The 26,772-nt window shown below is 40.7% G+C and overlaps 1 protein-coding gene across 2 annotated transcripts in view; it reads right to left on the bottom strand.

The window, feature by feature from the left end:
* Positions 1 to 1,529: 1,529 nt before the first annotated feature.
* The window catches only part of DRAM1 (DNA damage regulated autophagy modulator 1), a 39,827-nt gene continuing 14,584 nt past the window's right edge, over positions 1,530 to 26,772 (bottom strand). The window contains exons 2-8 of one of the 2 annotated variants that reach the window (XM_045462788.1): positions 22,997 to 23,064; positions 19,188 to 19,330; positions 16,452 to 16,583; positions 13,063 to 13,240; positions 8,773 to 8,831; positions 4,422 to 4,514; positions 1,530 to 3,839 (exon numbers count right to left, since the gene is read on the bottom strand). In XM_045462788.1, the coding sequence (XP_045318744.1) occupies positions 3,795 to 3,839; positions 4,422 to 4,514; positions 8,773 to 8,831; positions 13,063 to 13,240; positions 16,452 to 16,583; positions 19,188 to 19,330; positions 22,997 to 23,064 (718 nt within the window). In that variant the 3' untranslated portion in view covers positions 1,530 to 3,794. The remainder of the gene's footprint in view (positions 3,840 to 4,421; positions 4,515 to 8,772; positions 8,832 to 13,062; positions 13,241 to 16,451; positions 16,584 to 19,187; positions 19,331 to 22,996; positions 23,065 to 26,772) is intronic. The other variant, XM_045462789.1, reaches the window with a different exon arrangement.

Here is a 26,772-nt window from a genome sequence, read left to right as displayed (position 1 = left end):
GGGGTGACCAAGGAGAGCCAGAAGCTTCTCCTCCAGGGCTAGAGGCTGTGGTTGCTCTCTTATGCAACAGACAGGACGCAAATGCATGACATTCCGGCCTTGAGAATGCCGGGCATTCAGAGCCAGACCAAGAATATGTGTGTGGGGAGACGGCTGGGCTTACTGACTTGCCAGAATCAGGGAGTGGGAGAGAATGGGATGCCACTTATCTCCCTCCCGCTCCCCCTTCCTCATTCCAGGGCCCAAACACCACACCAGCATGTCTCCAACTGAGCGAAAGAATGAGAACATGGGACAATGCCACATGCAAGGGATGTTAGGAAACCCAAACACGGCACAACACTGATGTACTTAATTTGGTTTGTGAAATGCAATTTCTGTGGAATCCTCCATTAGTGTTTAAAAAAAAAAAAAAAAAAAGGAAAAAAGAAAAAGACCCACTTGATCAGAAATCAGGAAAACAAGGGTCCCAGACCGGGATCTGTTGCCATCCCACCGTAGAACCTCTTGCATATCACAGAGCTTCTCTTTGCCTTAGTTTCCTCTTCTGAGAAATGTGGTAATTGACTGCCTGACCAGACACATGGGGGTGAAATAAAAACACAAAAAGCTTGAAAATATATAACTTTGAAGTTAACTGAAGGCCTGTTTGTTACCTAAGTGGCTGATGTTTACTTTTTTTTTTAACCTGAAAAGGTTGTCAGCGAGTATAATTTGCTTTACTTGGAAACAAGTTGTCGTGTGGTACCACCCAAGACATCTGGTGTGGGGGTTTGGGGGAAAGCTTTAATTCCATGACAGAATCTACTGCTTTGTGTCTGTCCCAGATCCATTTCCCGTTCCTTTCTTCTGAAAACAACTTTCACCCACCATCAGCCTAGCATCTCAGACACAGTTGACCTGTCCAGAGGTGGACAGGTGACACAAGGCTGACTAATCAGAGCATCATACTTCCCTGAGCTGGGCATGGGCATGTGACCCAAGCCAGCCAGTCAGATAATGAGCTTTAACTCCCAGGCTTTTGATGGAACTATTGAGAAGTCTTCTCTTTCTGCTGGACAGGTTGTAGGCCTGGAGCTTCTAGAAGCCATCTCACTTCCACCGGGGGGAAAAACTGCCTGAGAATGATGTCAATAGAGAGAAAAAGCAGAGCTTCAAGAGGGAGAGAAGAAATGGAGTTCTGGTGCCACTTTCAGACCAGCCATCCCTAAAGCCAGCTGTACCCGTGGACTTCTCAGTCACTTGAGTCAACAGATGCCCCTTTCTTCCTCAACAAATTTGAGTTGGATTTCTGGCACCATCAACTCTAAGAGTCCAGACCAATATGAACTTCTGATACTAATGTTTGAGTCTCTACAAAGATGAACCACTGTGCCCACATGCAAAGCTGTAAGAATTAAGAAAACATAGAGTTTAAATTCTACCTCTATAGAGTCCAAGTGGAGCTAGAATTGTTCCCTGGATATACACACTTCATGGTAGTACCTAGTCAACATGTTATAATTGAACAGAAACACAAATTACTAAAATAAAGAAACATTTCATTTTATTCTACTCTTTTAGCCAAGAGGGCCAAGGAAATGCAAAGTCATGGAAATTAGAAATAATACCATAAATGTGGATGAGACCAGCTTTAGGGGTTTCAGGGAACCAGCAGAATGTGATTGTCTGGAGTGATTTTTGGCATTCTCAGTTTGGCAAGCCAGGTGTACCGTTTTGTCTATCCCATGTAACAATTTTGGTGGTAACTGTCCAGGTTGAAGAGAGTTGGCATAGGGTCGTGAAGCCCAAACAACTGAAATGTTTACAGTACACAAAGCAAAACAGTCAACATTACTGAGTGATACAGACCATTTGTTTATCACTTAACTAGTAAACCAGTGTAAATCTCACTATGCAGCACTACAAATACCCCTAGTCATTCCTTCACTTGTTCACTCATTCATTCATGCATTCATGAGTATTTATTGAGCACCTGCTGTGTACCAGGAGGCATCCTGGTAAACGCCTGATTTACAAAGATAAAGATCAAGGCACATACTCTGCCAATCTATCTCACGGAGAGATACGGACATGAAGAATAATAATGCATCATGAGAAGTGCAGATAAGAAAAGTCTGTTCAAAGTGAGTCCCAGCTGAGGACTCATTCTCCTACAGGTTTCACGGCACAGGAATGTGACATTTTCCCCCCATCTTCAAGATAATGAATGCTTGCCAGAGCTTCAGTCAGTCTTTCAGTTCCAGTGTTACTATGGGGCCCCACAGCATCACGACAAATTGTAACAGACTCAGACATGGTTATCAGGTTCTCACTGCTGAATACAGGCAACACAGTTTGTTGTTGCTGAGGTGGCCGACTGCTTCATTCACTCGGTAAATATTTATTGAAGAGCCATGATGTGTTCACCGCTCCTGGATTCCCTCCCAGGCTGTCCAAGTTCTGGCCCTGGCAAATGAACTCAAGGTCTGGACCCACTTGGCCAGATGGAGGTTTGTGGTCTGGAGGGTCTTTGAAGGAAGGCCTTCTCTTCAGTTTTCAAACCTAAGCCTTAACATGTCAAGGCCCGCTTCTTGTTCTGGAATGATTTGCTTTTCGTTTGTCATTTGTGATCTGGGTGAGACGGTGGAGTGTGTAGGTCGTGTAGGTCTTAACAAAGGACCAGGTTCACATTTCGTGAGGTATGCAAACATCCAGCTACAGGCATAAAAAGAAGGATCAAACAAACTGCACCCTCCGCCTTCTCCCCTCTCCTCTCTCAGACCTACGTGCTCTTCCACAGGTTTACTGCCATGAAATAAATTTGAGATGTGAGTTTCAGCTTCTGAGTCAGACTATATATCAATTTATGCCAGTTACAACAAAGGGTGCCTTTACAAATGGTCTTTTTGATGCTTCTCACAGCTTGGCTTTTGTGGAGGGTTCGTATTAACCAGAGGTCTTCCCACAATCCATCTCTTCCACAAACGGTCCCTGAGATACTTTCCATCCTTGCTCATCCAGCAAGGACAATGATCCAGAATCCAACGAGGCTTTCTTGTCAGGTGCTTGTTTCCATTTTCTGGTTGTTCTAAGGTTTTTCTAATCTGCCTTGCTGAATTCATCCCACCTGGAATTAGGCCCACTATGGCATGCCAGTCAGCAGCAAGGGTAAACACTGTGGCTCTGTGGGCAGGGAGGCCCATGGGGGGCGGAATTTAAAACCTGAGGTCTTCTGTGTTCACTTAGAGTTAATGTGCATAGAGATAGTAAGGCCTTTCAGCAGAAGCATTTTGCTTAGTTCACATAAAAATCAGAGTATCCTTGATAGTGTTAATTTGTTAACTAAATCATTATAAATCAAATTTTGTAAGTGTTCTCGTGATATAAAATTAGACAGTTCATGCTCTAAAAATAAAAATTTTAAATGAATATGCCCTGATTTTACTTCTTAGTGAATTCCTTATTTAGTGTATTTGCACCAATCACACACAAAGAAAACAAAACAGAATCTGTGCAAAAACAAGAGCTGTCCATTTTCTGTAACACCTTATCTTCTCTGTAATGAATTTGTTAATACAAAAAAGTGTCTACTTAGAAAATTATAAAAACATTGCTACGATGTCACAAATGCTCTACACTCACTATGAAAACATACCTTTGGAAATAGTACAACTATTGGGAATTCTTAATGAAATTCAAGTCCCGGATGTACTGCAGATGCGTTCCACACAGGGCAGCATTAAGACCCTCCTCTGTACCACTTCCAGAAATTGCCTGTGACTTTCACTGAGTGACATATAATTCTTCTTTCTTCAAATATCATCATTGATTTCTGTGGATATCCTTAGGGTGACACTCTATTAAAGACAGAAGAAAAAGGTTTCAAAGGAGGTACATTGGTGCCAGCTATGGATTCCCAACAGCTTTGCCCCACCCCTTCGGAGATGACCTCACTATGGTTTCTGCAGAGTTGGAGTTGGGTCTTAAAGAGTTTTCTTGGCTTTCTTCTATGTCCTTTCAGCTAAGAATTCACTTGTTTCAAAATGTAAGATCTTCCCTGTTGTCAAACCTGATAAGGTCCTACCTTCTGTCTACCTTGGGAACATTTTCCACAACAAATTTTTGTTTATTAAATGGACATATTTCCTATTATTCGGAACTAGTAAATGAGGCCTTCAAAAAGCTAATAACCAGGATATCTGACTATAGGCATCTAGTGGCAGAGGACATATGAGAATTTCATTGTTGGGAGAGCTGTTAAAGATGCTTCCTTAATATTTACATGTTTTTCAAACACATAAGGGTAAAAAGACAGATAGTGCTTTCTTAATTTTTTTAAGTTTTTAAATTTTTATTTTTTTAGTGTAAGTAATGTTCTATGGATTTCTCCTAATCCTAATTGTCAGCAATTTATAACATTTGAATTGGTAAATACCTACCTGGAAATCGTGGATGAATGTTAGGAAGTAGAAAATAAAACCAAAGGCCACTGTCCATTCACAGATTGCACTCACTACGTGATATATATAATCCTAATAGCAACAATAAAGAAACAGAATTTATCCTAAATACCTTCACCATACTGTATGTATTGAAATACAACACTGGTCAGATCAAATGAAAACCTTGTCTGATGAGCATAAATCAACCCCTTGAGAAAAGGCAGTGAAAGGCCAGGGAGATGAACACCTGCCCAATGAGGGCACCTGCCCAATGAGAATGTGAATGCAATTATCCCAAAAGTTCTTGGGGCTCTCGTACACTCTGGTTTTACGACCTAGTCTGTACACTTCAAAAGGCAGAATAAGAGCCACAAAATGGCTGAGAAACACATTTGGACTCAAGGGAAGAAAGAACTTTCCATTCAAGGCATGACTTGCTCTCCCACTGCTAAGGAATCCCAAAGTTCAAAGGCATGCCTAAAAACATCTATCTAGTCAGCCTTTGGGCCCTTGTTAAAACAGAATGAGCTCTCGCACCTGGAGGAGACTGGCTGTCACCACTTGGTGTTACATTTCCTGTTACTATACAAAATGTCCGTTTAGAACCTGATTCTGCTTAACACTGTAAGGTAAACACAGCCACAAAGCGCAGGCTAATGAGACATCTACACGTTAACTATCTTATTGGGGGCAGGGATGAAAGAATGGAAGGCTTTAATTGGGGGTTTCTCCTATGTGGGCCAGAGAATTAATAAAAATAAATGGAACTGATGATGGCAAAAAGAGAGGGAGGACTGAGAGCCCACTCCTCATCGGCTCAATTCCGTTTTCCTCAAATAGGAAACTGTGGCTCCAGTGTTGTTTTGAGAGATTCAGAAAAAAGCCTGTGTTTGTGTGTTTGTGTATGTGATCTCTCCTGATTTTTAAATGTGGTAAATTACTTTAAAAGCATTTTTAGGGGCACCTGGGTGGCTCAGTCCGTCAAGCATCTGACTTCGGCTCAGGTCATGATCTCACGATTCGGGAGTTCTAGCTCCATGTCGGGCTCCGTGTTGACAGTGCTTCGGAGCCTGCTTGGGATTCTCTCTCTCTTGCTCTCTCTGACCCTCCTCTGTCCCCCGCCACCAACTCTCAAAATAAATAAACTTTTTTTTTTTTTTTTAATGAGACAATGATATTATAAGGGTGCCTGGGTGGCTCAGTTGGTTAAGCATCCAATTTCAGCTCAGGTCATAATACTGAAGCTCACAAATTCGAGCCCCACATCGGGCTCTGTGCTGACAGCTCAGAGCCTGGAGTCTGCTTCAGAGTCTGTCTCCCTGTCTCTCTGCCCCTCCCCCACTCAGGCTCCATCTGTCTCTCAAAAATAAGTAAGCAGTAAGCATTAAAAAGAAATTTTTAAAAAATAATAAAATAAAATGAGACAATGATTTTATAATTCTTACACTCCCTACCCAGTAAGTCAATGCACAGGAATGTGCTATAAAGTTCCCAAGCACTCCACAGAAGTCTAGGGAAGTACCTAACTGATTATCCCATTCAGTGAATTAATGCAAAGGGTTTTGTGTGCATTCCTTGATATTGGGAACAGAAAGAAACACAAGTATAGCATGGTAATTTATGGAGTGAGCAAAAATGTGGTACTTTTCATATTTTTAAGATAGAAGACGAAATAAAAAACAATTTTCAATTGCCTGGGGGATAGATATACTCTGATGAATCCTTCCCAGCAGCTGGTTTGTTTGATTTGTGGTGAAATGCCTCCCCCCAGTGGCTGAATGGTAAAAATACACCTGAAGCTGCTTGGCTGTGAGGTCTGGCTTTCAGAAGGGACTTTCTTAAAACTTGCGTCTGGATCATTCTTTTCCTCCCCATCTTCAGTCTCTCTGTTGTCTCTTGCAGGCTTCCTCACATGCCCCAGTCCTCTGTTGTGGAAAATCCACTGATCCCACTGGCCCTCTAGCCACCATCTTATTTCTCCCTTTCCTCACACCTCCGAACACTAGACTGATGAATGAATGAACCATCCCTCTCACCATTTCTTTAACCTCCTGCAATTGGCTTCTGATACCAACATTTTACTGAAACTACCTTTTGAAAAACATCGGTAACTCCCCTGGTCCTTGAAAAACAAACTGCCATTCTCCCACTAACTCTCCTCTCCTGGGCATCATTCGTTCCCTATGTGGCATCTAGATGAGCCACCACTATGAGTAGCCAATGGCATGAGTCCATCTCAACTCCAAACCTTCAATTCCAGGTGTTCTGACATTTGGGCTGGAAATTACCAGTCCCTCTACCCTGTGCCCTGATGGTTCCCAGTTGCCCCCCCACCCCAGTCTAGTCCCTCACAATAACTGGACATTTCTCTTTAATGTTTCACTACAGCCTCAGATTCAACAATTCTAAAACCAAACCACCCAGTCCCCGCCTGCCCCCGGCCATGGAATCATTTATTCCTGTTCAGGACCCTACTTCTCTCTGTTTATGGGGACAGATTCTTTGCTTTCCCCAAGATAACACTTGGAAGTCTTCTTTGATTCATGTCCTTCTATTCTCATTTGTCACTTGCCAGTACCCATTAAATATTTCCCCATATTACTTCCACCCTAGGCTAATTTTTTTATTTCCTTTTTTTTTTTAGTTTATTTATTTATTTTGAGAGAGAGAGGGAGGGAGAGAGAGAGAGAGTGTGTGTGTGTGTGCGTGCGCGCGCGTGCACGCACATGAGCAGGAGAGGGGCGGAGAGAGAGGAAAAGAGAATCCCAAGCAGACTCCAGACCTGTCAGCATAGAGCCCTATGCGGGGCTTGATCTCACAACTGTCAGCTGAAATCAAGAGTCAGATGCTTAACCAATTGAGTGAGCCATCCAGATGCCCCTTTTTTCATTCCATTTTTAAAAGTTTTAAATTTTCATTTCTGTATGGTTAATATATAGTGTTATATTAATCTCAGGTGTACAATATAATGGTTCAACATTTCCATATATTATTCAGTGCTCATCATGATTAGTGTACTCTTAATCCCCTTCACCTATTTCATCCATTCCTCTACCCACCTCCCCTCTGCTAATCATCTGTTTATCCTCTATAGTTAAAAGTCTGTTTCTTGGTTTGTCTCTCTCTCTCTTTTTCCCTTTGCTCATTTGTTTTTTAAATGCCATATATGAGGGAAATCATATGGTATTTGTCTTTCTCTGACTTATTTCACTTAGTATATACTCTCTGGCTCCATCCATGTTGTTGTAAATAGCAAGATTTCATTCTTTTCATGGCTGAGTAATATTTCATTGTGTATATATTCCACATCTTCTTTATCCATTTATTTACCAATGGGTATTTGGACCACTTCCATAATTTAGCTATTGTAAATAATGTAGTAAACATAGGGGTGCATCTATCCTTTTGAATTAGAATTTTTGTATTTTTTGGGTAAATACCCAGTAGCATGATTACTGGATCATATGGTACTTCTATTTTTAACTTTTTGAGGAACCTCCGTCGTGCTTTCCACAGTGGCTGCACCAGTTTGCATTCCCACCAACAGTGCATGAGGGTCCCTTTCTTTTCACGTCTTCCTTAACATTTGTTTCGTGTGTTTTTTTTATTTTAGCCATTCTGACAGGTGTCAGAACGAGGTGATATCTCATTGTGGTTTTGATTTTCATTTCCCTGACAATGAGTGCTGCTGAGTCCCCTAGGCAAATCTTGATTTGAAAGCTAGAGAACTGCCTTCTTCCTGCCACCTTAACTCCGGGCTCTCTCCTCATCCATTCATCCCAGGGTTGCTTCTGACTAATATCTCCCTGCTAATCTTCTTTTTTTTTTTTAATTTTTTTTTTCAACGTTTATTTATTTTTGGGACAGAGAGAGACAGAGCATGAATGGGGGAGGGGCAGAGAGAGAGGGAGACACAGAATTGGAAACAGGCTCCAGGCTCTGAGCCATCAGCCCAGAGCCCGACGCGGGGCTCGAACTCACGGACCGCGAGATCGTGACCTGGCTGAAGTCGGACGCTCAACCGACTGCGCCACCCAGGCGCCCCCATCCCTGCTAATCTTCTTTCCACGTACTTGCCTATTCAAAACCTTGGCGTTAACTCCCCTCCTGCAAATATAGCCCTGACCACATTTATTTTCCACGCCATCCTGAAACAAACTACCCTCCATGCTGGAGCTGATCTCATCCTTTCTGCTTAACATTCTCTGCTTCCTCTGCCCTCCATACACCTTAATTCATACTGACCCCCTACCCTACCTCTTTTGATTAGGAAATTCAATTAGGAATTCAAAATTTTGAAAATAATCCCAGGAACCACGTTCAACAATCATACTGAGTTAAATTTTACCTTTTCTTTTGGATTCCATTCCAGCTTGGTTATAGAAATTAGTGAAGCACAGGCGATCACTAAAAAAAGGAGATTGTTAAGGAAAGTCCAGAAAAAAACCAGGTCTTTGAATGTTAAGACTATTCTGCTAATAATCATCACACAGGGTCAAAATATTAATATCAACATTTCTGTAATCAAACCAGTTATATCAGCTTCTTATAATCTCAACCCTTAAATTAGACTGTGATGGAAATACAGTCATTCCTTAGCAATTACGTATAGTAAAATTTCAGTTACGTATAGTAAAATTTTAATTTGTGGCTACATTATGCCCTACTCTGCTTTTTAAATTTTGTCAAAATGACTGACACAGCCATCCAGATACGTTCTTTTTGAATACTCTTCCCCTAAAATACTACTTTCCCTAAATAAAAGTATTGAATAAAAATACTCTTTCCCTAAAATACTATTTTCAAGACAACAGCTTTAAGGAAAGATTAACATTTCAAGGTACAAAAGCACCACAAACTACCAAAATTCGTCTACAAAAATAAGGTAAAGATTCAAACTCCTGTCTTTAAAAAACAGACTTTTCCCATCAAGTAATCAGGTATAAGCAGAGCCCTTCCTTCCTGGCCCAAAGGGTGTACAAATCAAAGAGATAATGTCCTACCTCTGACCTTAGGAGATACCCTGAGAGGCCAGTCAAACAGTGCCCAGGACTGAGGCCAGACAGAGCCTCCGTTGACTGACTGCACAAAGGCGGGGACAGCCATTCTGATGGAGCTTAGAAGGCAAAAGAGAAGACTAGAGATGAGATGCTCTTAAAATGCTTTTGCAAACAGACGAATTCAAAGCTCAGAGTCAATGCCAAGTTTAGAACTTCCTCTGAATACAGAGTCAGCATCTCCTCTCCCTGCCCTCCCCACCCCCCAATATTTTGCAATTCTTAACACTTCTCGGTTTCTCAAAATAAAAGGAGTAGAAAGCATAGGAGATTCTCTGATCATGTCATTACCATATCTGTTTCTAATAGCTTAAAAGTCTCTTAATTCTTTGTTCTTGAGTCCTATCTTCTGTGCATCAGGTACCATGCTGGTGGGGAGGAAGGGGGAGATAGAGAAAACTCTGGAAAAACAGACTTGGTGTCAGCTCTTGGAAACATCACAGCCTTGTTGGACGAAGCCCAGGGAATGTGCTGCATTAAGACAGAAAAGAACAGGGCACAGTGATGACTCAGAGGGAAAACGATGAGTTCAGAGTGGAATGGGGTGTGAGGGGTCAGGAAAGGCTTCACTGAGTTGAGCCTAATCTGAGTTGAGGCTTGAGGAGCTCTCTAGAGCAGCGTCACCCCAGAAATTAATGCCAGCCACATGCGTAATTTAAAATATTCTACTATAGTAGCCACAGTAAAAAACAAACAAACAAACAAACAACAACAACAAAAAACCTAAAAAGAACCAAATGAGGGGGTGTCTGGCTGGCTCAGTCAGTAGAGCATGTGACTCTTGATCTCGGGGTTGTGAGATCAAGCCCCCTGTTGGGTGTAGAGATTACTTAAAAATAAAATCTTAGGGGTGTCTGGGTGGCTGTAGGTTGAACGTCCGACTCTTGATTTTGGCTCAGGTCATAATCCCAGGATCATGGGATTGAACCCCACATTGGATTCCGTGCTGAGCGTGGAACCTGCTTAAGATTCTCCCATTCTCGGATAAAGAAAATGTGGTATATATATATATATATATATATATATATATATATATATATACAGTGGAGTATTACTCGGCAATCAAAAAGAATGAAATCTTGCCATTTGCAACTATGTGGATGGAACTGGAGGGTATTATGCTAAGTGAAATTAGTTAATCAGAGAAAGACAAAAATCACATGACTTCACTCATATGAGGACTTAAAGAAACAAAACACATGAACATAAGGGAAGGGAAACAAAAATAATATAAAAACAGGGAGGAGGACAAAACAGAAGAGACTCTTAAATATGGGGAACAAAAAGAGGGTTACTGGAGGGGTTGTGGGAGGGGAGGATGGGCTAAATGGGTAAGGGGAATTAAGGAATATACTCCTGAAATCATTGCTTCACTATATGCTAACTAATTTGGATGTAAATTTTAAAAAATAAAAAATGAAGTTAAAAAAAAAAGATTCTTCTATTCTCTCCCCCTGCCCCTCCCCCACTTGAGCATGCACTCTCCCCAAAATAAAAAAATTAAAAAATAAATAAAAATAAATCTTAATACATAAATAAAACCAAATGAAATTAATTTTAAGAATATATCTTATCTAACTCAATATATCAAAAATGGTATCATTTCAACATGCAATAATATAAAGAAGTAATGTGACAAATTTTATATTCTCCTTTTCTTTCTTCTTAAATCTTTGAAATCAGTGTGGTTTTTACACTTACTGCACATCTCCATGTGGACCAGCCACATTTCAAGTGCTCAGTGGCCTCATGTAGCTAGTGGCTACCATACTGGACAGCTAGGCTCTAGAAAACAAGGTGGAGGAAGATAATCCATCCAGGTAGAAGAGAATGGATGAAAGCTGAGAACAGAAAGCAGGCAAGTCCAGAAGAAACAATGTAAAATGAGGTCTCAAATTATGGGTCTCAAGAAAAGGAACCTGGGCTTTATGCTGTTAGTGATTTTGTGAAGGTTTTGAAAGCTTTAGAAGCCAGGTGCAAGATGGATAGTCTCACAGGAAGGGCTTAGAAGCAAGATCCTAGCAACCAGCCTCACTCTCTGTTTCAGTTTCTTCAGTAGTCAAATGATGGTGTTTCACAGAAATACTGTAGTAAGGAGAGACAAGGGCATTTCAAAGATGCTTTGAAATCTTTGTAAAGAAATATAAATACCTTGCTAATGTTTAAGACAAAAGAACTCTTCATATGGATGAATTCATTCAAGTTAATTTAATACAGGGACATGACCTGTTTCTGTGGGAAAGCTGTCCCTTGGCATGGCTCATTGGAGCTGCCTAAAAATGGGAACTATTTGTGTGTGAAACTCTGATGGCTGAAAGCCTTATTCTGCTAAAATTCTCTCTAATTTTACCATCTAGAGATGTGTCTCCAAAGTTGGAAGCAAGGAAGGAACTTTGGTTTTAACACTACAAACACTTCTATATACTTTACAACTAACACAAGCTAAAAGTAGTTATATTTGAAGACAAACATGAGTGTCTTCAATCCATAAATAGAACAAAGAATCGAGAAGGAACCATCTCTGGAACAAGGGTCTGTATTTTGTTTAAATTTCTCAACACTAGGATTTGCTTCCTCTGTACTTAGAAATTTTGTAATCAAAAATTTCCTTCCCTAAGATGAAAAAAACGAAACGAAACCCAAAATCATACTTAGACTGTACATTTTGTATAGCTTCTATTTTAAAGGAGAATCACAGAGCTTAATATTTAGAAGCACATGGTGCATTTTTACTCAAGCTTGCCCACTTTATACAACTCAATCCAGACTAACAAAGTTTCCACTAATTAGTTTTCTATTTTTCTACAATCTGACAGGAATCAACATTTTTTGATGCCTCTGCAGTTTTCTCTGATAGGACTACAGATGGTATTTTGAAAGATGGGGAATTTTCTACCTCTTAAAGACACGGCTTTTTTTTTTTTTTTCTGTTAAATAGCTCTAGAAAGAAAGAGAGAAAGATCAAGCTCTCATTCCCTCTAAATCAGAATGCATAAGCATAAAAATTCAGATTTTCTTTTCACATTGTGGAATACGAAAATGGAATGAGATTTCATTTTGAAACTGGCATCAGTGATAACAAGAGAAGGCTAAATGTATTTCGAGTGATTTAGAAATAAATGATAGAGAGCTTTCTAAAACCTCTTAACATGGATGAGTAAGTCAGACCATCTAATGAATCACCTACGTGCAGGGTGAGGGCAGAGTACAGCCCCTTGGGACTTCACAGGGCTATAACTTTAAGTACAATATCAATATTTGGTGTCTTTGACCAAGCACTACAAAGAAAAATAAATATTTTCACATGGCTTATGAAATTTTCCCTGTTGGGAGGAAAGGAAACAGACTAAAGTGTTTGGACATGTTTCCATTCTCCCTGCACACCATTCCCCACAAAGATTCTTTTGAAATAACAACACAATGTGGAAATATTTTCTTAAAGATTTACACTTTTCCGCCAGTTGTTCTTCTGAAGCATGTGGAAACGGGGCTGTTAATTTTTCCTTTTTTTTCATACTTTTTTGGGGGCGAGGGAGAAGGGTTAAGCTTTCGAAGACACTGACAAATGTGCAAAAGGATACTGGGGACCACAGCTGCGCAGGAAACGGCAGAGATGGCCATCCGCACGTGGCACGTGGAGAGGCTGTTCCACTGGGGACACGATTTGTAAGAGATGACGGACTGCAGGAGTGTGTAGACCACACCACAGACAAAAGCCAAAAGGGCACCGCCGTCATGGACCAGGGGGACAGCTAACTCCTGGAAAGAGAGTCACAAACAGGTGTTACTCCACGTGAGTCCGCGTGCAGTAGGCCCACGCACCCACCCACGCTGGTCCACTCAAAGCCACAGATGCACCCACCACTCCTTGGAAAATGCGACTGCCTGCAGAAGACTACCAAGAGAAAAGCCTTCCAGACCCTGCAGTAAATGCCCTTAGTTGTTCCACAGCAAACGTGGGCATGCTGGACAGGGACAAAGTGATATCTGCCTTCGAGGGGGGAGAGTTGAATATGGTGGGCTCTGGAGTCTGGCAGAACCGGATAAAAAAAATTTCAACTCTGCCACTGGGTTCTGTGACCTTAGTTTATAACCTCAGTCTCTGTATCTGTAAAATAGGCATAATAATTTCTGCCTTGCAGGTTTGCAGTGAAAATTATATGATGAATTTCATTTAACAGCATGTAACTGGTTCTGTGAAGGTACCAAGGGTGGCTTCGGGTTTTCAGGCTCCCTGCTCCCCAATAGTCTCTTTGTCTCTCCCCACATGCACATGCAAATCTAAGTAAAGACACTGCCCTTGCCATGCCAAGGCAGGTTCAAGTCAAGGCCCTACCCCTACATCCTCTAACCAGCCAATTCAACCAGAAGGCACCCTTACATCCAATCTAGGCAAAGAGTCTGGTATTGATCCCGAACATGCTCATGATAGACCATTCAAGGAGCTCACTTTAGGCTCCTTTTAATTGTGCAACGGGCACAATTATGGTATAACTATGATATTGGATTGAACGACAGAGTCTCTGGTTGAACTTGAAGATGTGAGCTTTGCAAAGGGGGAAGTGAAAGTATTGTCCAAGAGGGCCTGGTTTGGGCCCCAGACTCCTGCTGGCCCCACTGTCCACACCCTGTCCCTCCCAGACTTTTCTTTGACCTGGGTCACCCAGGCTTCCCCAGAACCACGGTGTTCTTCATCTGTTCAAAAATAAACTGATATCAAATCTTTATTCTCCACATGGGAAAAGAAGATTAAAAAAAGAAAAACTAGGGGTGCCTGGGTGGCTCAGTCAGTTAAGCGTCGGACTTCGGCTCAGGTCATGATCTCGCAGTTTGTGAGTTCAAGCCCCACATCGGGCTCTGTGCTGACACCTCAGAGCCTGGAGCCTGCTTCAGATTCTGTGTCTCCCTCTCTTTCTATCCCTCCCCTTGCTCATGCTCTGTCTCAAAAACAAACATTAAAAAAAATTTTTTTTAAGGAAAAAAAAAAAAGAAAAACCACTTTCAAATTTATTTGCTAGGGAAATTTATTTCCTGGTATCAAACCTAGGAATATAGGGGAAAATCCACAACTTGATTTATGTTATAATAAAATATGGCTGCACTGACATTTTGCAACATGGCCTATCAATTACTCATTTATTAGGTATGGATTTTGTATTCCTAGGATACCTAGCATGGCATACAGATTTAGGAAAGTTATATATAGAAAATAAAATACATTCTATGCCCTTTAAAAAATTTGTAGACATTTAAGTACTTTAAGAATTAAAAAAAAAAAAATCACTCAACTGTACACTTAAAAATGGTTTAGATGGACAATTATTTTACTACAATGAAAAATAACAATAATTCAAAGAAAATGAAATCACTCTCTTGAATAGATAACTGCATGCTCATGGTCATAGCAGCACTATTTACAATAGGCGAAACATAGAAACAACTTAAGTGTCCCTCAATGGATGAATGGATAATTAAAATGTGATACACACACACCAATTACTATTAAGCCATAAAAAAAAAGAAGTATTGCCATTTATGACAACATGGATGGATACTGAGGGTATTATGCTAAGTGAAATAAGTCAGACAGAGAAAGACAAATATTGTGTGATCTCACTTATATGTGGAATCTTAAAAAAGTTAAAAACTGAACTCTTTGATACAGAAAACAGATTGATGGTTGCCAGAGGTGGGGGGGGGGGAGGTGGGGAAAAGAGGGTCAAAACATAGAAAATTCCAGATATAAGGCCTGAGGATGTCATGTACAGCATGGTGAGCATAGTTAACAGTGCTGTACTGTATATTCGAAAGTTGCTAAGAGAGTAAATCTTTTTTTTTTTTTTTTTTTTTTGCTAAGAGAGTAAATCTTAAGAGTTGTCATCACAAGAAAAAAATTGTAACTATGTGAGGCAATGTATGTTGATGAACTTATAGTGATGATTTTGCAATATATACATATATCAAATCACTATGTTATACACCTTAGACTAATACAAGGTTATATGTCAATGATACCTCAGTAAATCTGGGGAAAAACAATATTAAACCAAAATATAATAATAATAAAAGAATGAAGACAAACAGATCCTCTCCTCCCCCCTTGAATGTTAGGCACATTAGGACAAGGGAAAACAAAAGGCAAGATGTCCACTGCTAATGTGTCCTTTTAAGGAATAATCTTCTGAGAATCCTGATGCTTTCCACTGTCTACTTTCTTTTTTGCTAAGTAAATCAACATCCTGAACTTAAATACTCTGTTTCCTCCAATTACACTATCAAGGAATTCTCTTCTTAAACCCTGGCCAATTCAACACATCCTTTAGGATCTTAATCTGCAAACTTCATGGGCCCTCACAAACCCCCACATTAACCCTGACATTACTGGGTCAAAAGGTCCTTGACTCTGCAGGGGTCGTATGCGGGAGGTGCTTTTGCCGCTGTGGAGTACACACTCTCGCATCAAAGGTCTTTTAGAAGCGAAATGATTCTCAGATGAGGCATGAATTGTGGATAGAGGCTAAAATAAAAACCCAGCACCCTTTTTGGACCTCTTTTTTGAAACTCTCTTATTAATTTAAAAAAGTAAAAAATAGAGGTGCACCTGGGTGGCTCAGTTGGTTAAGTGTCTGACTTCGGCTCAGGTCATCATCTCATAGTTCGTGAGTTCGAGCCCCATGTCAAGCTCTGTGCTGACAGCTCAGAGTCTGGAGCCTACTTTGGATTCTGTGTCTCCCTCTCTCTCTGCCCTTCCCTTACTCATGCTCTGTCTCTCTCTCAAAAAATGAGTTAACATTTACAATAAATAAATAAACATTTAAAACAATAAAAGATAGTAAAAATAGAGAAAATTAGAAAGTTGAAAGGGTTAAACCTTGAAAAACAACTTTTCCAAAAAGGAAATTTCTGGTAGGAAAGTAAAGCATTGAGAGAGATTGGTGAGGACACACCAAAAAGTTGCCATTCTGCCTACCAGCTCAGGACAGAGAGCTCTGGGAACTCCTACACAATTTACTCCTACGAAAGCAAATCCCCCAGAGATAGCCAGTGCTCTCCTGCCCGCACACCTCCAATTCCTCTCGAAGGAACAGCTCAGGTTGGCATGCTGAAAATGAATTACAGGATATAAAACAAGGAAGTTGTAAAGATATATTTATGGGAACAATGACAAGGCAAACACTCTGCTCTCAGGAAAGTTTAAGATTCTATTTCTGGTTTTTGTAAAGATGTAATCACTTCATAGAAACCCTAAAGAGAACCACAAGTTCAATTATCTGACATCTAAGTTTTCTTTCTAAAGTCTGCCTTTCTGGTTTAAAACTTGATGGTTATGGTGCTTATACCATGAGTTATTTGGAGAGTAAAGCGATAGGATATCATCTAGTGCCTACTATTCCCCACCGAATAATTCATATCCAACAATCTAGTAACGATTATATCATTCCAAATCTTCCCTTCACCCCCCATTTTAATTTTGCTTCCCATCATGCTTTCTGGTGTTAGGGATGTGAATTGTGTACATGCTTTCACTCTCAGAGATTTACCCATTCTGGCAATGGAGTTACCTCTTTCCCACAGGCTCTAGACAGACTGCTTCAATTCAAAGTGCACTTCTGCCTTTCGGTGCTCAGACAATCCTGGGCAAGTATTAACCCCTCTGGGCCTCCATTTCTCCACTGGCAAATGAGGAAAATGCTACTACCTCTATTCTGAGGTCATTACTAGCATGATAGGAGTACTGAATGTTTTCATAAATTCTATCACATAGGAAATTTTCAATAAATGTCGTCATGAAAAGGGGCACCTGAGTGGCTCAGGTGGTTAAGCGTCTGACTCTTGGTTTCAGCTCAGGTCATGATCTCATGGTTTTGTGAGTTTGGGCCCCATGTGGGGCTATGCCCTGGGGGCATAGAACCTGCTTGGGATTCTCTCTCCCTCTCTCTGCCCTCCCTGCTCACGCTGTCTCTGTCTCTCTCAAAATAAATAAACTTAAAAAATTAAAAAAAAAATTGTCATGAAAAACCAAACGCATACAAGCATAAAATATAAAGCAAGAGTCTCCACCATGTGACCAATGTCACCTGCAGTCATGTATAGCAGCCCTTGTCTTATTTCGCCATAAGGGGACAAGAGGGGTAGCAAAGTAAATGGAGCCCGAAGCAAATGTATTCACACAATTCCTTCAATGAAGCCCTCTACACTTGCTCTGGGGAGGCTACAAACCTGCCTCTCACCTTTCTACCGACCTTTCAGTGTTAATACGGAAACAACAAATATGTCCAAAAATGGATTTATAATGTCCAAAAATGAAAACTCGTCAGCCCTGAGGCTTGGGAGACCATCCCTGCCCCACAGGGTGTCCTGGAGACACTATGCAATATAAGGAAGGGTGTTTGCCACCTCACCCTTCACAACACAGCACCAACTTTCCTGGAGCACTTTATTCTGTCCCCTGATCGACAGATGGCATCGCCCATGTGCAGTGCAAAGAAAGTGATTTATGAGGCCATGTGGTACAGGTGAGACAGGGGACTCTCTGACAATGGTCTGACTTCATGCAGGAGGGGGCGTTAGCAAATGGATGGGAAGCAGATGGTACAGGTGGAGGCCCGAGGTTATTACCCTCGCAGACCCGTAGCAGGTGCAACGGCCCTGTACTGCAGCTTCTGGGCACGGATGTGTACTTTAGCAGCTGGCTGGCAGCCAAGGTTGACACCTTTTTGTGAATATCAGCACCACACAAGATCGGCCCACTTCTGGTGGGAAAAAAGTTAAAGGAGTCCTCCTGGGTAGAAGCAAGTCTTCCTGGAGTAACTTCTTTTGTGCCGCCACAAAGAAACAACAGGGGCAGAGGGAACAGGACCACCTCGGTGTTAGCCTCTAATGATGGTCAGGGGCTGCCACGTACGGCCTGCTGGTTACTCTGCAACATCTCATGGGACCCTTTACAATAACCCTAGGACACGATACTATTATAACTAGTACGAATTTGAAATACAACACATTTTTTAAAAATATTAAATACTGTCTCCTTGGACAAATAGCTCACACGCCTTCCTGAAAGAGACCTTGGGATGAACAGGTATCTACAAGTTAGAATAAAGCAAGTAGGGTTTTTTTCAAACACTCAACACAGTAGGAATCTATCAAGCAGACTCCACAGAAGTCACCATATAAGTTCATTTGCTCCATGTTTTGGCTCCATAATGAATGAGCTGAGTAACCCTGAGCATATGATTTCACCTTCATGTACCTATATCCTTACCTGCAAAGGGAAGAGATCAGGAGCTGCTCTGTGAACTGGTAAATACACACACACACACACACACACACACACACACACACACACTCATATACACAAATACTTTCACACTCTTTATGAAACTATTACAGTGACTGAAGTCACTCTCCCCACCCATCAGATCATGTTAGTAACATGGGGCAATGCAGAGTCTGGAACATCGTGTGAAACACGCTCTCTCATAGGTGTGCAAACGTGAACCCCACCCTCTCCCAAGCACCAGGCAGGACTGACTTTCAAACGATAAAGATGTGTTTCTAAGAAGCAAACTATCCCCACTTTTACAAACCCATCAACTATTTGAGAACTCTCCTGGCACAAGCATGCCCCTTGTGTTCCTGCTTCTCTACTCCAGACACACACATATTCCATCATCCCCAAGAACAGAAAAAAAACTTCAGGACACACCTGGAAATTGGCTACAATGCCCATTCCGATACATCCCACCAATCCAAGAACTAGCGACACCAGGTTAAAAACAGGCGTGCTGAAATAGCTGGTTTGATTTTGCTTCTCTACTATTTTGTATCTTGTGTACATTGTGGCTGCACCTGAAAAAGAAGGGCACTTTGGTGAATTTTTATTATTTGACCTTTTAGAACGAAAAACACAGGGAAAGTTTTGCCTTGTGTTTTTAAAATCTGTATTTCAGTTTCCCAACTGCCATAGTCTCCCACTCACCCACCCTGTCCTTCCTCACCCCAACTCACTCTCCCCACTGTGTGTATCATCACACACAAACTTGCCTGTTATCTTTTTCACATAAATGCTACTGTGCACATATTCTGTGACTTACTCTTTTTCACTTGAGATAAGTCACCATGGAGATCATACCATGTCAGTACAAGTAAGTCTACTTCCACATTTTTAGGGGTCTCATCACGGTATATATTTATTTCATCATTCTCTTAACGTTCGACTTCTACATTGTCTCTCTGTTTCTCCCGTTACAAGGAATGCTCAATGAACAGCCTTGTACACAAGTATTTGGCATGCTTTCAGTGTTTCTGAAAGATGAATTCCTAGAAACAATATTACCAGAACAAAAACCATGCACAACTGAAATGCCAAGAAGTATCTGCAAATTGCCCCAAGACTGTATGGCAGTGTTTATACTCTCACAGCAGAGTTTGAAAGCAATTTTACAAGTCCTTTTAATGGCTTTTTTAATTGCTACCAACCTGATGAATGAGAATCAGCAACCTGTTGGTTTAAACTGCATCCCTCTGATCATTAGTGAGATTGAGCAACTTTCAGTATGTCTACCAGTCATCTGCATTTCTTTTTCTGAAAATTGCATTTAAACTTCTCTTATTTTTCTCTTGTTTGGCTATTCATTTTTTTTTAATTTTTTTAATGTTTTATTTATTTTTGACTGAGAGAGACAGAGCATGAGCGGGGGAGGGGCAGAGAGAGAGGGAGACACAGAATCCAAAGCAGGCTCCAGGCTCGGAGCTGTCAGCACAGAGCCCGATGCGGGGCTCGAACTCACAGACCACAAGATCAGGACCTGAGCTGAAGTTGGACGCTCAACCAACTGAGCCACCCAGGCGCCCCTTCATTTTTAATTTGTAGTTGCTTTTTAAAAAATGTTTACTGAGAGAGAGAGAGAGAGAGAGAGAGAATCCCAAGCAAGCACCATGCTGTCAGTGCAGATCCCGACGTGGGGCTTGATCCCAGGAACTGTGAGGTCATGACCTGAACCAAAACCAAGAGTCGGACACTCAGCCAACTGAGCCACCCAGGCGCCCCTGCAGTTGCTTTTTAAACATTAGTAGTACACATTAGTCTACTGTCTGCTATAAATATTACAAGTTTTCTTCTGGTCTATCTTCAATCTTGTTTTTGGTTTTTGTTTGCTGGTTGCTTGGTTTGTTTGGTATCCTTCATCAGTTAGAAGTTTTAATTTTTTTTAGAAGTTTTAAGTTCTTATCTACTAAATCTATCAATTCTTTCCTGTTTAGCTTCTGGGTTTTGTGTAAGCTTAAAGCATTTCCATCCTCAGGTTTTAAAGGATTTTCCTATAACTTAATTATCTTACAGTGTTGCTTTTCATGGCTAGTTCTTTCATTGCCACTGGTTCTTGTGAATGGTGTGAGGACGGTACAAAGGGTATGTTTTTCCAAAGACCTTACCAATTAATCAAATACCACTTATTGTTATGGAGAGTAATGTCACAATAACATATAATCTCTGGAGCACCTGGGTGGCTCAGTCGGTTGGGCTTGGGCGGACGTCTGGCTCTTAGTTTTAGCTCAAGTCGTGGTCTCCCAGCTTCATGGGTTCAAGCCCTTGTGGGGCTCTGGGCTGGCAGTGCTGAGCCTGCTTGGGATTCTCTCTCTCTCTCTCTGACCACCCCCCCCCCCCACTCGTGCTGTCTCTGTCTCTCTCAAAATAAATAAACTTTACTATACATGAGTTCCATAACAGCAGGGTCCTTGTCTTTCTGCTGCTGGGGCCCTAGCACTAAGCATAAGCACAGAGCCTACCACACAGTAGGCACTTATTAAATGAATGTTGAATACATGGGCAGCTATCAAAATTTTAGATCCGTAATAACTTTTACTCAACAAATTTACCTTATAGAAGATCTTACATCAATATGCAAAGATGTATTAAAGAGAATATTCACTTGAGCATTGTAAATTGCAAAGTCAGAAATAGCCTAAATGCTTAACAAGAGGGGACTGATTAAATAAGCTATAATATACCCATGAGAGGGGTATCATGCATGTGTTAAAAGAGCAAAATAGATTTCAACATACTGACATGGTGTGATGGTCATTTTTTTTTTTTTTTTTGCTGAAATTTAAAAAGCAGGCTAAAAGCTCATCATTTATCATAGACTATTGTAAGTGAAGATGTTCATGACAGATTCTGCCCTGTCTAGAAGCAAAAGGCCATATTTATTGCCTGCCAGTGATGAAATAATCTCTCTCTCTTCTAAATCTGGACTGTAGGCAAGGATGGCATAAAAGGACACTGAGATTGATTGACTCCTATTTCTACACTCCCCTCGCTCACCTCCAAAACCTCGGGATGAGAACACCACAAATGAATGACACGTGAAACTCTCTACCAAGGAAGATGAACAAATTCCAAAAATGCCAAGTCACTAGGGTTCCCCCGTGCCTCTGCCTTTTCCCACCCTGCACCAATAGAGAAGGGTAGAAAGTATTGGTTACATGATAGGCCCCTGACAAACACCTGATTGTTCCAGGAGGTAAGGGCTTATGAAAGGACTAGGAGAAAGAGCCCCCCATCTTACATCTATACACCCAGATTTCCCCACAGTAGACTAAGTTTTTTAGTCATTGTATTGATTGGTTCATGAGAGGCTTGTATCCTATCAACTGTATCTATCTATCAAATGCATTGTATCCTATTCTCAGTTGCATTTGAGGAACTGAAAGGAACAATCATACCTGAGTTGGAGACAAAGTGTTGTCTGTTTCACCTTTTTTCCTTTTCTCTTACAGGTCAGACAACACCTTTGTCAGGGGTTCCCAAGCTATAGTAAATATCCAAGTCCCCTAGAGTGCTTGACCACCATGCTGATTCTTCAGCCCACTCCCACAGGTTCTGACTGAGTAGATCTGCATTTTTCCCTGGGAACATGCATTCTAACTGGCATCCCAGATGATCTTCAGGTAAGTGGCTTTCAGTACCCACTCTGAGAAACATTAGCTTGTACACTAGGTGCTTTGGCTTTCACAAATGCGTGGGATACAAATCACAAATTTATAAACAAATTACATTTAAAATTCATTTCAAAATCCTGTGGCACATTACCAGATGAAGTGAAGAACAGTTCTATAAATGAGGCCATAAATAACTTTCCAGTCATTTTAAGTTTCTCAAAGTAGAACAAAATTCTAGTTGCAAAGCTTGTACTTTAAAAAAATTATACACACCAAGAGAGAACCCTAATGTAAACTATGGACTTTGGGGGATAATGATGTGTCAATGTAGGTTCATCAATTGTAACCAACGTACAACTCTTTTCAGGGATGGTCATAGTGGGGGAGGCCACAGGGTGGGAGGCAAGGCATATATGAGAAATCCCTACCTTTTGCTCAGTTTTGCTGTGAATCTAAAATTGTTCTAAAAAATTAAGTCTGCTAAAAAAATATCAAAAAATTATATACAAACTGTCAATGACACATTTTACTTCACTTGAGACTGTGAATTTTTCATAGGAATTATTGCATACTTACCAAGAAATGCAGAGAAGTTTATCATAAATCCAAAAATACCACTTTCTGGAGGTGTTGTTCCTGTATCACTGACAAAGAGAAATTTCTGAATTATTAAAAAGGAATTCTGTTCAGACCATGTAATTGGCAGGTTTTATAGGGTGTTTCTTCTGGGTGTTCAGCCACTTTGAATTCCAAAGACTTGGTCTAATTTTGCTCTAAAGTATTCTCATTTTGGCTCTGAAAAATCTAAAACTCATTTTTCTACCTTGAGAGATTACATTTAATTTTTTCCCATCATGGGGCGCCTGGGTGGCTCAGTCGGTTAAGCGTCCGACTTCGGCTCAGGTCATGATCTCGCGGTTTGTGAGTTCGAGCCCCACATCGGGCTCTGTGCTGACAGCTCCGAACCTGGAGCCTGCTTCGGATTCTGTGTTTCTTCGTCTCTCTGCCTCTCCCCTGCTCATGCTCTGTCTCTCTCTGTCTCTCAATAATAAATAAAAACGGTAAAAAAAATTTTTTTAAGTAATTTTTTCCGATCATAAAAAACTAGGAAATACTGGGGCACCTGCATGGCTCAGTTGGTTAAGCATCCAGCTTCAGCTCAGGTCATGATCTTGCAGTTCATGAGTTCGAACCCTGCATTGAGCTATCTCTTATCAGCACAGAGCCAGCTTTGAATCCTCTCTCTGCCCCTATCCCCCTCTCTCTCAAAAATAAATAAATATTTTTTTTAAAAAGCTAGAAAATATTTAAAGTCAATGGTAGTGATGTTTCTCAATAAACTTGATGTGTGTTCATTCTCAATAAGAATTGAATGTGACTATTTTGGGAAAAAGAAATCTAAAATCAAGTTTGAAAAATCTATCTGGATTGTAGCTATACATAAACACATCATGTACATTTTTTTAACAATTTGATTTATCCACAAGAGTTTACACTGCTGAAAACAGAATGGTGGAAAGCTGAGCAATATCATTGATACCTATTAGAACCTTATGGAAACAATAGGCATCAAGAATATATTAATTGTGATAAAGTATTTCAATAAAAAATAGTTTCTATAAGACATTTTTCTGGTGCAATCAATTAATCAATTAAATAAGCTGGAAAAAAATAATGAGCTGGAAATTAGCACTTGACGTGTTCTGTTTTCTATTCATTCATGCCAAAGTTTACATTTTTACATTGTCAAGCTGCTCCCATAAAGCAACAGTTTAAAACTGATGGCAAAAGAGTTCCCAGCATGAAACAATTCATACCAGTTTTAAATGTTTCCGTGTTTTAAAACAGCTCTGAAATATAAGTACTGAAAAGCTGATCATGTTGAAAGGCACACTTCAAATTATTTGAGAAATCCCACAAGAAGCCCACGTGTGCAGAAGGCAGCAGGAATCTAGGTTTTGTGCACACTTAATATTTGGAGAGTATAAAGAGGCTAATACTCCCCCTTACAACAAATACTTCTATTCCTAATGATTTCAATCTCAGTGCCACTTGCACCTGTAGGAATCTGGAGGGTTTAGAATCTAACGTTGCCATTTAAATAACCATTTTTCTCCCCAAAGGAATGCTGAGGCAGAGAACACAGCACCATGTGTGGGACGTCCCTCTGAGCACGACAAAGTGGGTAAGAAAAGGGGACCGAACCTGTAATGGCAAGAAGGCAGAGACAGCTTATACCCTCCGGCAGCACTTTTGCCCAAAGATTAAATCTCATGTAGAAATCAAGCCTTCCATCCTTGGCCTCAGGATCTAAAGAAGCAGCTTCCAGGTGAGTTATGCAAGAGTACTTGCGATCACAGACCTGAGAGAGTAAGCTGCCGCATGCCGGGAAGACTGCTTACTTGTGAAGAAAGGCAAGGAAATGGAGGAGTGAGGAAGATATTTATGAGGATAGGTAACTGGGGGGAAGAAGGCGCCCTAACAGGAGATAAGTTGACCAGACTCTGGAACTATCTGTCCACTGACAGCAAACCAAGACATATGTCAAGGGCCAAAATCCATATGTATTTGTTGAATGAATGAATGACAATCAGTACTGGCAATAATAATAATAATAATAAAAACCCAAACCTAATAAATACCACTTACTGAGCATTTACTATGGACCAAACATTGTTAGGTGGTTATTATATATCATTTCTTTTTATCCTCAAATCTTGAGGTGAGATTTTATGATTTTTTAAATGTTTATTTTTGAGAGAGACTGTGTAAGCAGGGGAGGGGCAGAGAGAGAGGGAGACAGAGGATCCAAGCAGGGTCCATGCTGTCAGCACAGAGCCCAATGTGGGGCTTGAACTCACAAACTGTGAGAGCATGATGTGAGCTGAAGTCAGATGCTTAACCAATTGAGCCACCCAGATGACCATTGAGGTAAGTCTTATTTCAACCCCATTTTACTAAGGAAGAAACTGGTATTAGAGAGGTTACAGAACTTGTTCAAGGCCACAGAGTTATTAAGGAGAGGAATCTATATTCCAATAATTAAACACAAAACAATAGACCCAAAATGGAGTTGCTCATGCTAAGCCCCAAGTCACCAAACTGAGACTTATTTACAGTTTCAGCTCTCCTGGAAATGGAATCTTAAACCAGTCATTCAGGAATCATCTGAACAGCAAGTTGCATAATCTGCCTTATAAGACCCCTGTCTTCCCGTGTAAGGAAAGTAACCTTGCAATAACCAATTGGCTTCTTGCCCAGTATAACTTCCTTGTTCCTGCTCCCTTCTGTCTATAAAAGTCTTTTATTTTGTACAACTCCTCAGAGTTCCGTTTGTTTTTTGTTGTTGTTGTTGTTGTTGTTGTTGTTTAAATTAGGCTTCACACCTAGTATGGAGCCCAACTCGGGTCTTGAACTCATGACCCTGAGATCAAGACCTGTGCTGCAATCAACAGCCGAATAGCCCAACTATCTGAGCCACAAAGGCACCCTCTCAGATCTTCTTTCTGTCTGCTAGACTGGATGCTGCTTGATTCATGAATCCATGAATAAAGCTAATAAGATCTTTAAATTTTTGTTCAGTTAAATTTTGTTTTTAATACAATCCAGATATCTGACTCCTTGACTTCCTTGTCTCCCGTGTGCTCTAAAGCAGGCAAGGAATGAAGAAATTAGAAGGATTGGCAGTGGGGGTAGAGAATGAACACTGGTATGCTGGTAAATATTTAACAACTTGCTCAGAGGGAGTCTGATTTGTAGCATAGGCCAATTTCCATGGTGTAAATGCTGCCAACAAGTCAAAGTTCAAGCTACCAAAACGTAGGTTATTAAACATTGAACTGGGAAGAAATATACACGGTTGGCTCCCAGGAGCACATATCAGCTGGCTCCAGCACACCATGAGAATGAACCATGTTGGTAATGAAAAGAGATCATCATGCCCTTCTTGTACACCAGGAAAGTGTAAACTAGGCAAGAGCTCGTAATTCCTTAAATACCATAATTGAATTGTAAAACATTTTTGACAAATATTTACTACCATAATTAATCTGATTTTCTTTCAGGATTACTGAGTCCACAGCACCTACCATCAGTACGTGAGTATCAATGGGCCTACATTCCTAAACTTCGCACTACGACATAGGCAGTGACCATACTACAAAAACGGGAGTAAAATATTAATGCACCGCATTCATAACCATTGCTTGATTAAATGCAACCATCTTTAAAAATTTTTTTTATTTGGCTCCACAAACAACCATGAAATTTATCTGCTCATCAACAAAATATTTAAGGGACACATACTATGTGTTAGATACAATCTGAGTAACAAATTCCCCAATCTATCAGGT

This window comes from Leopardus geoffroyi, chromosome B4 (genome assembly GCF_018350155.1).
Source record: "Leopardus geoffroyi isolate Oge1 chromosome B4, O.geoffroyi_Oge1_pat1.0, whole genome shotgun sequence".
In the NCBI taxonomy this organism is placed as follows: domain Eukaryota; kingdom Metazoa; phylum Chordata; class Mammalia; order Carnivora; family Felidae; genus Leopardus; species Leopardus geoffroyi.
This window is presented reverse-complemented; position numbering and strand designations above follow the sequence as displayed.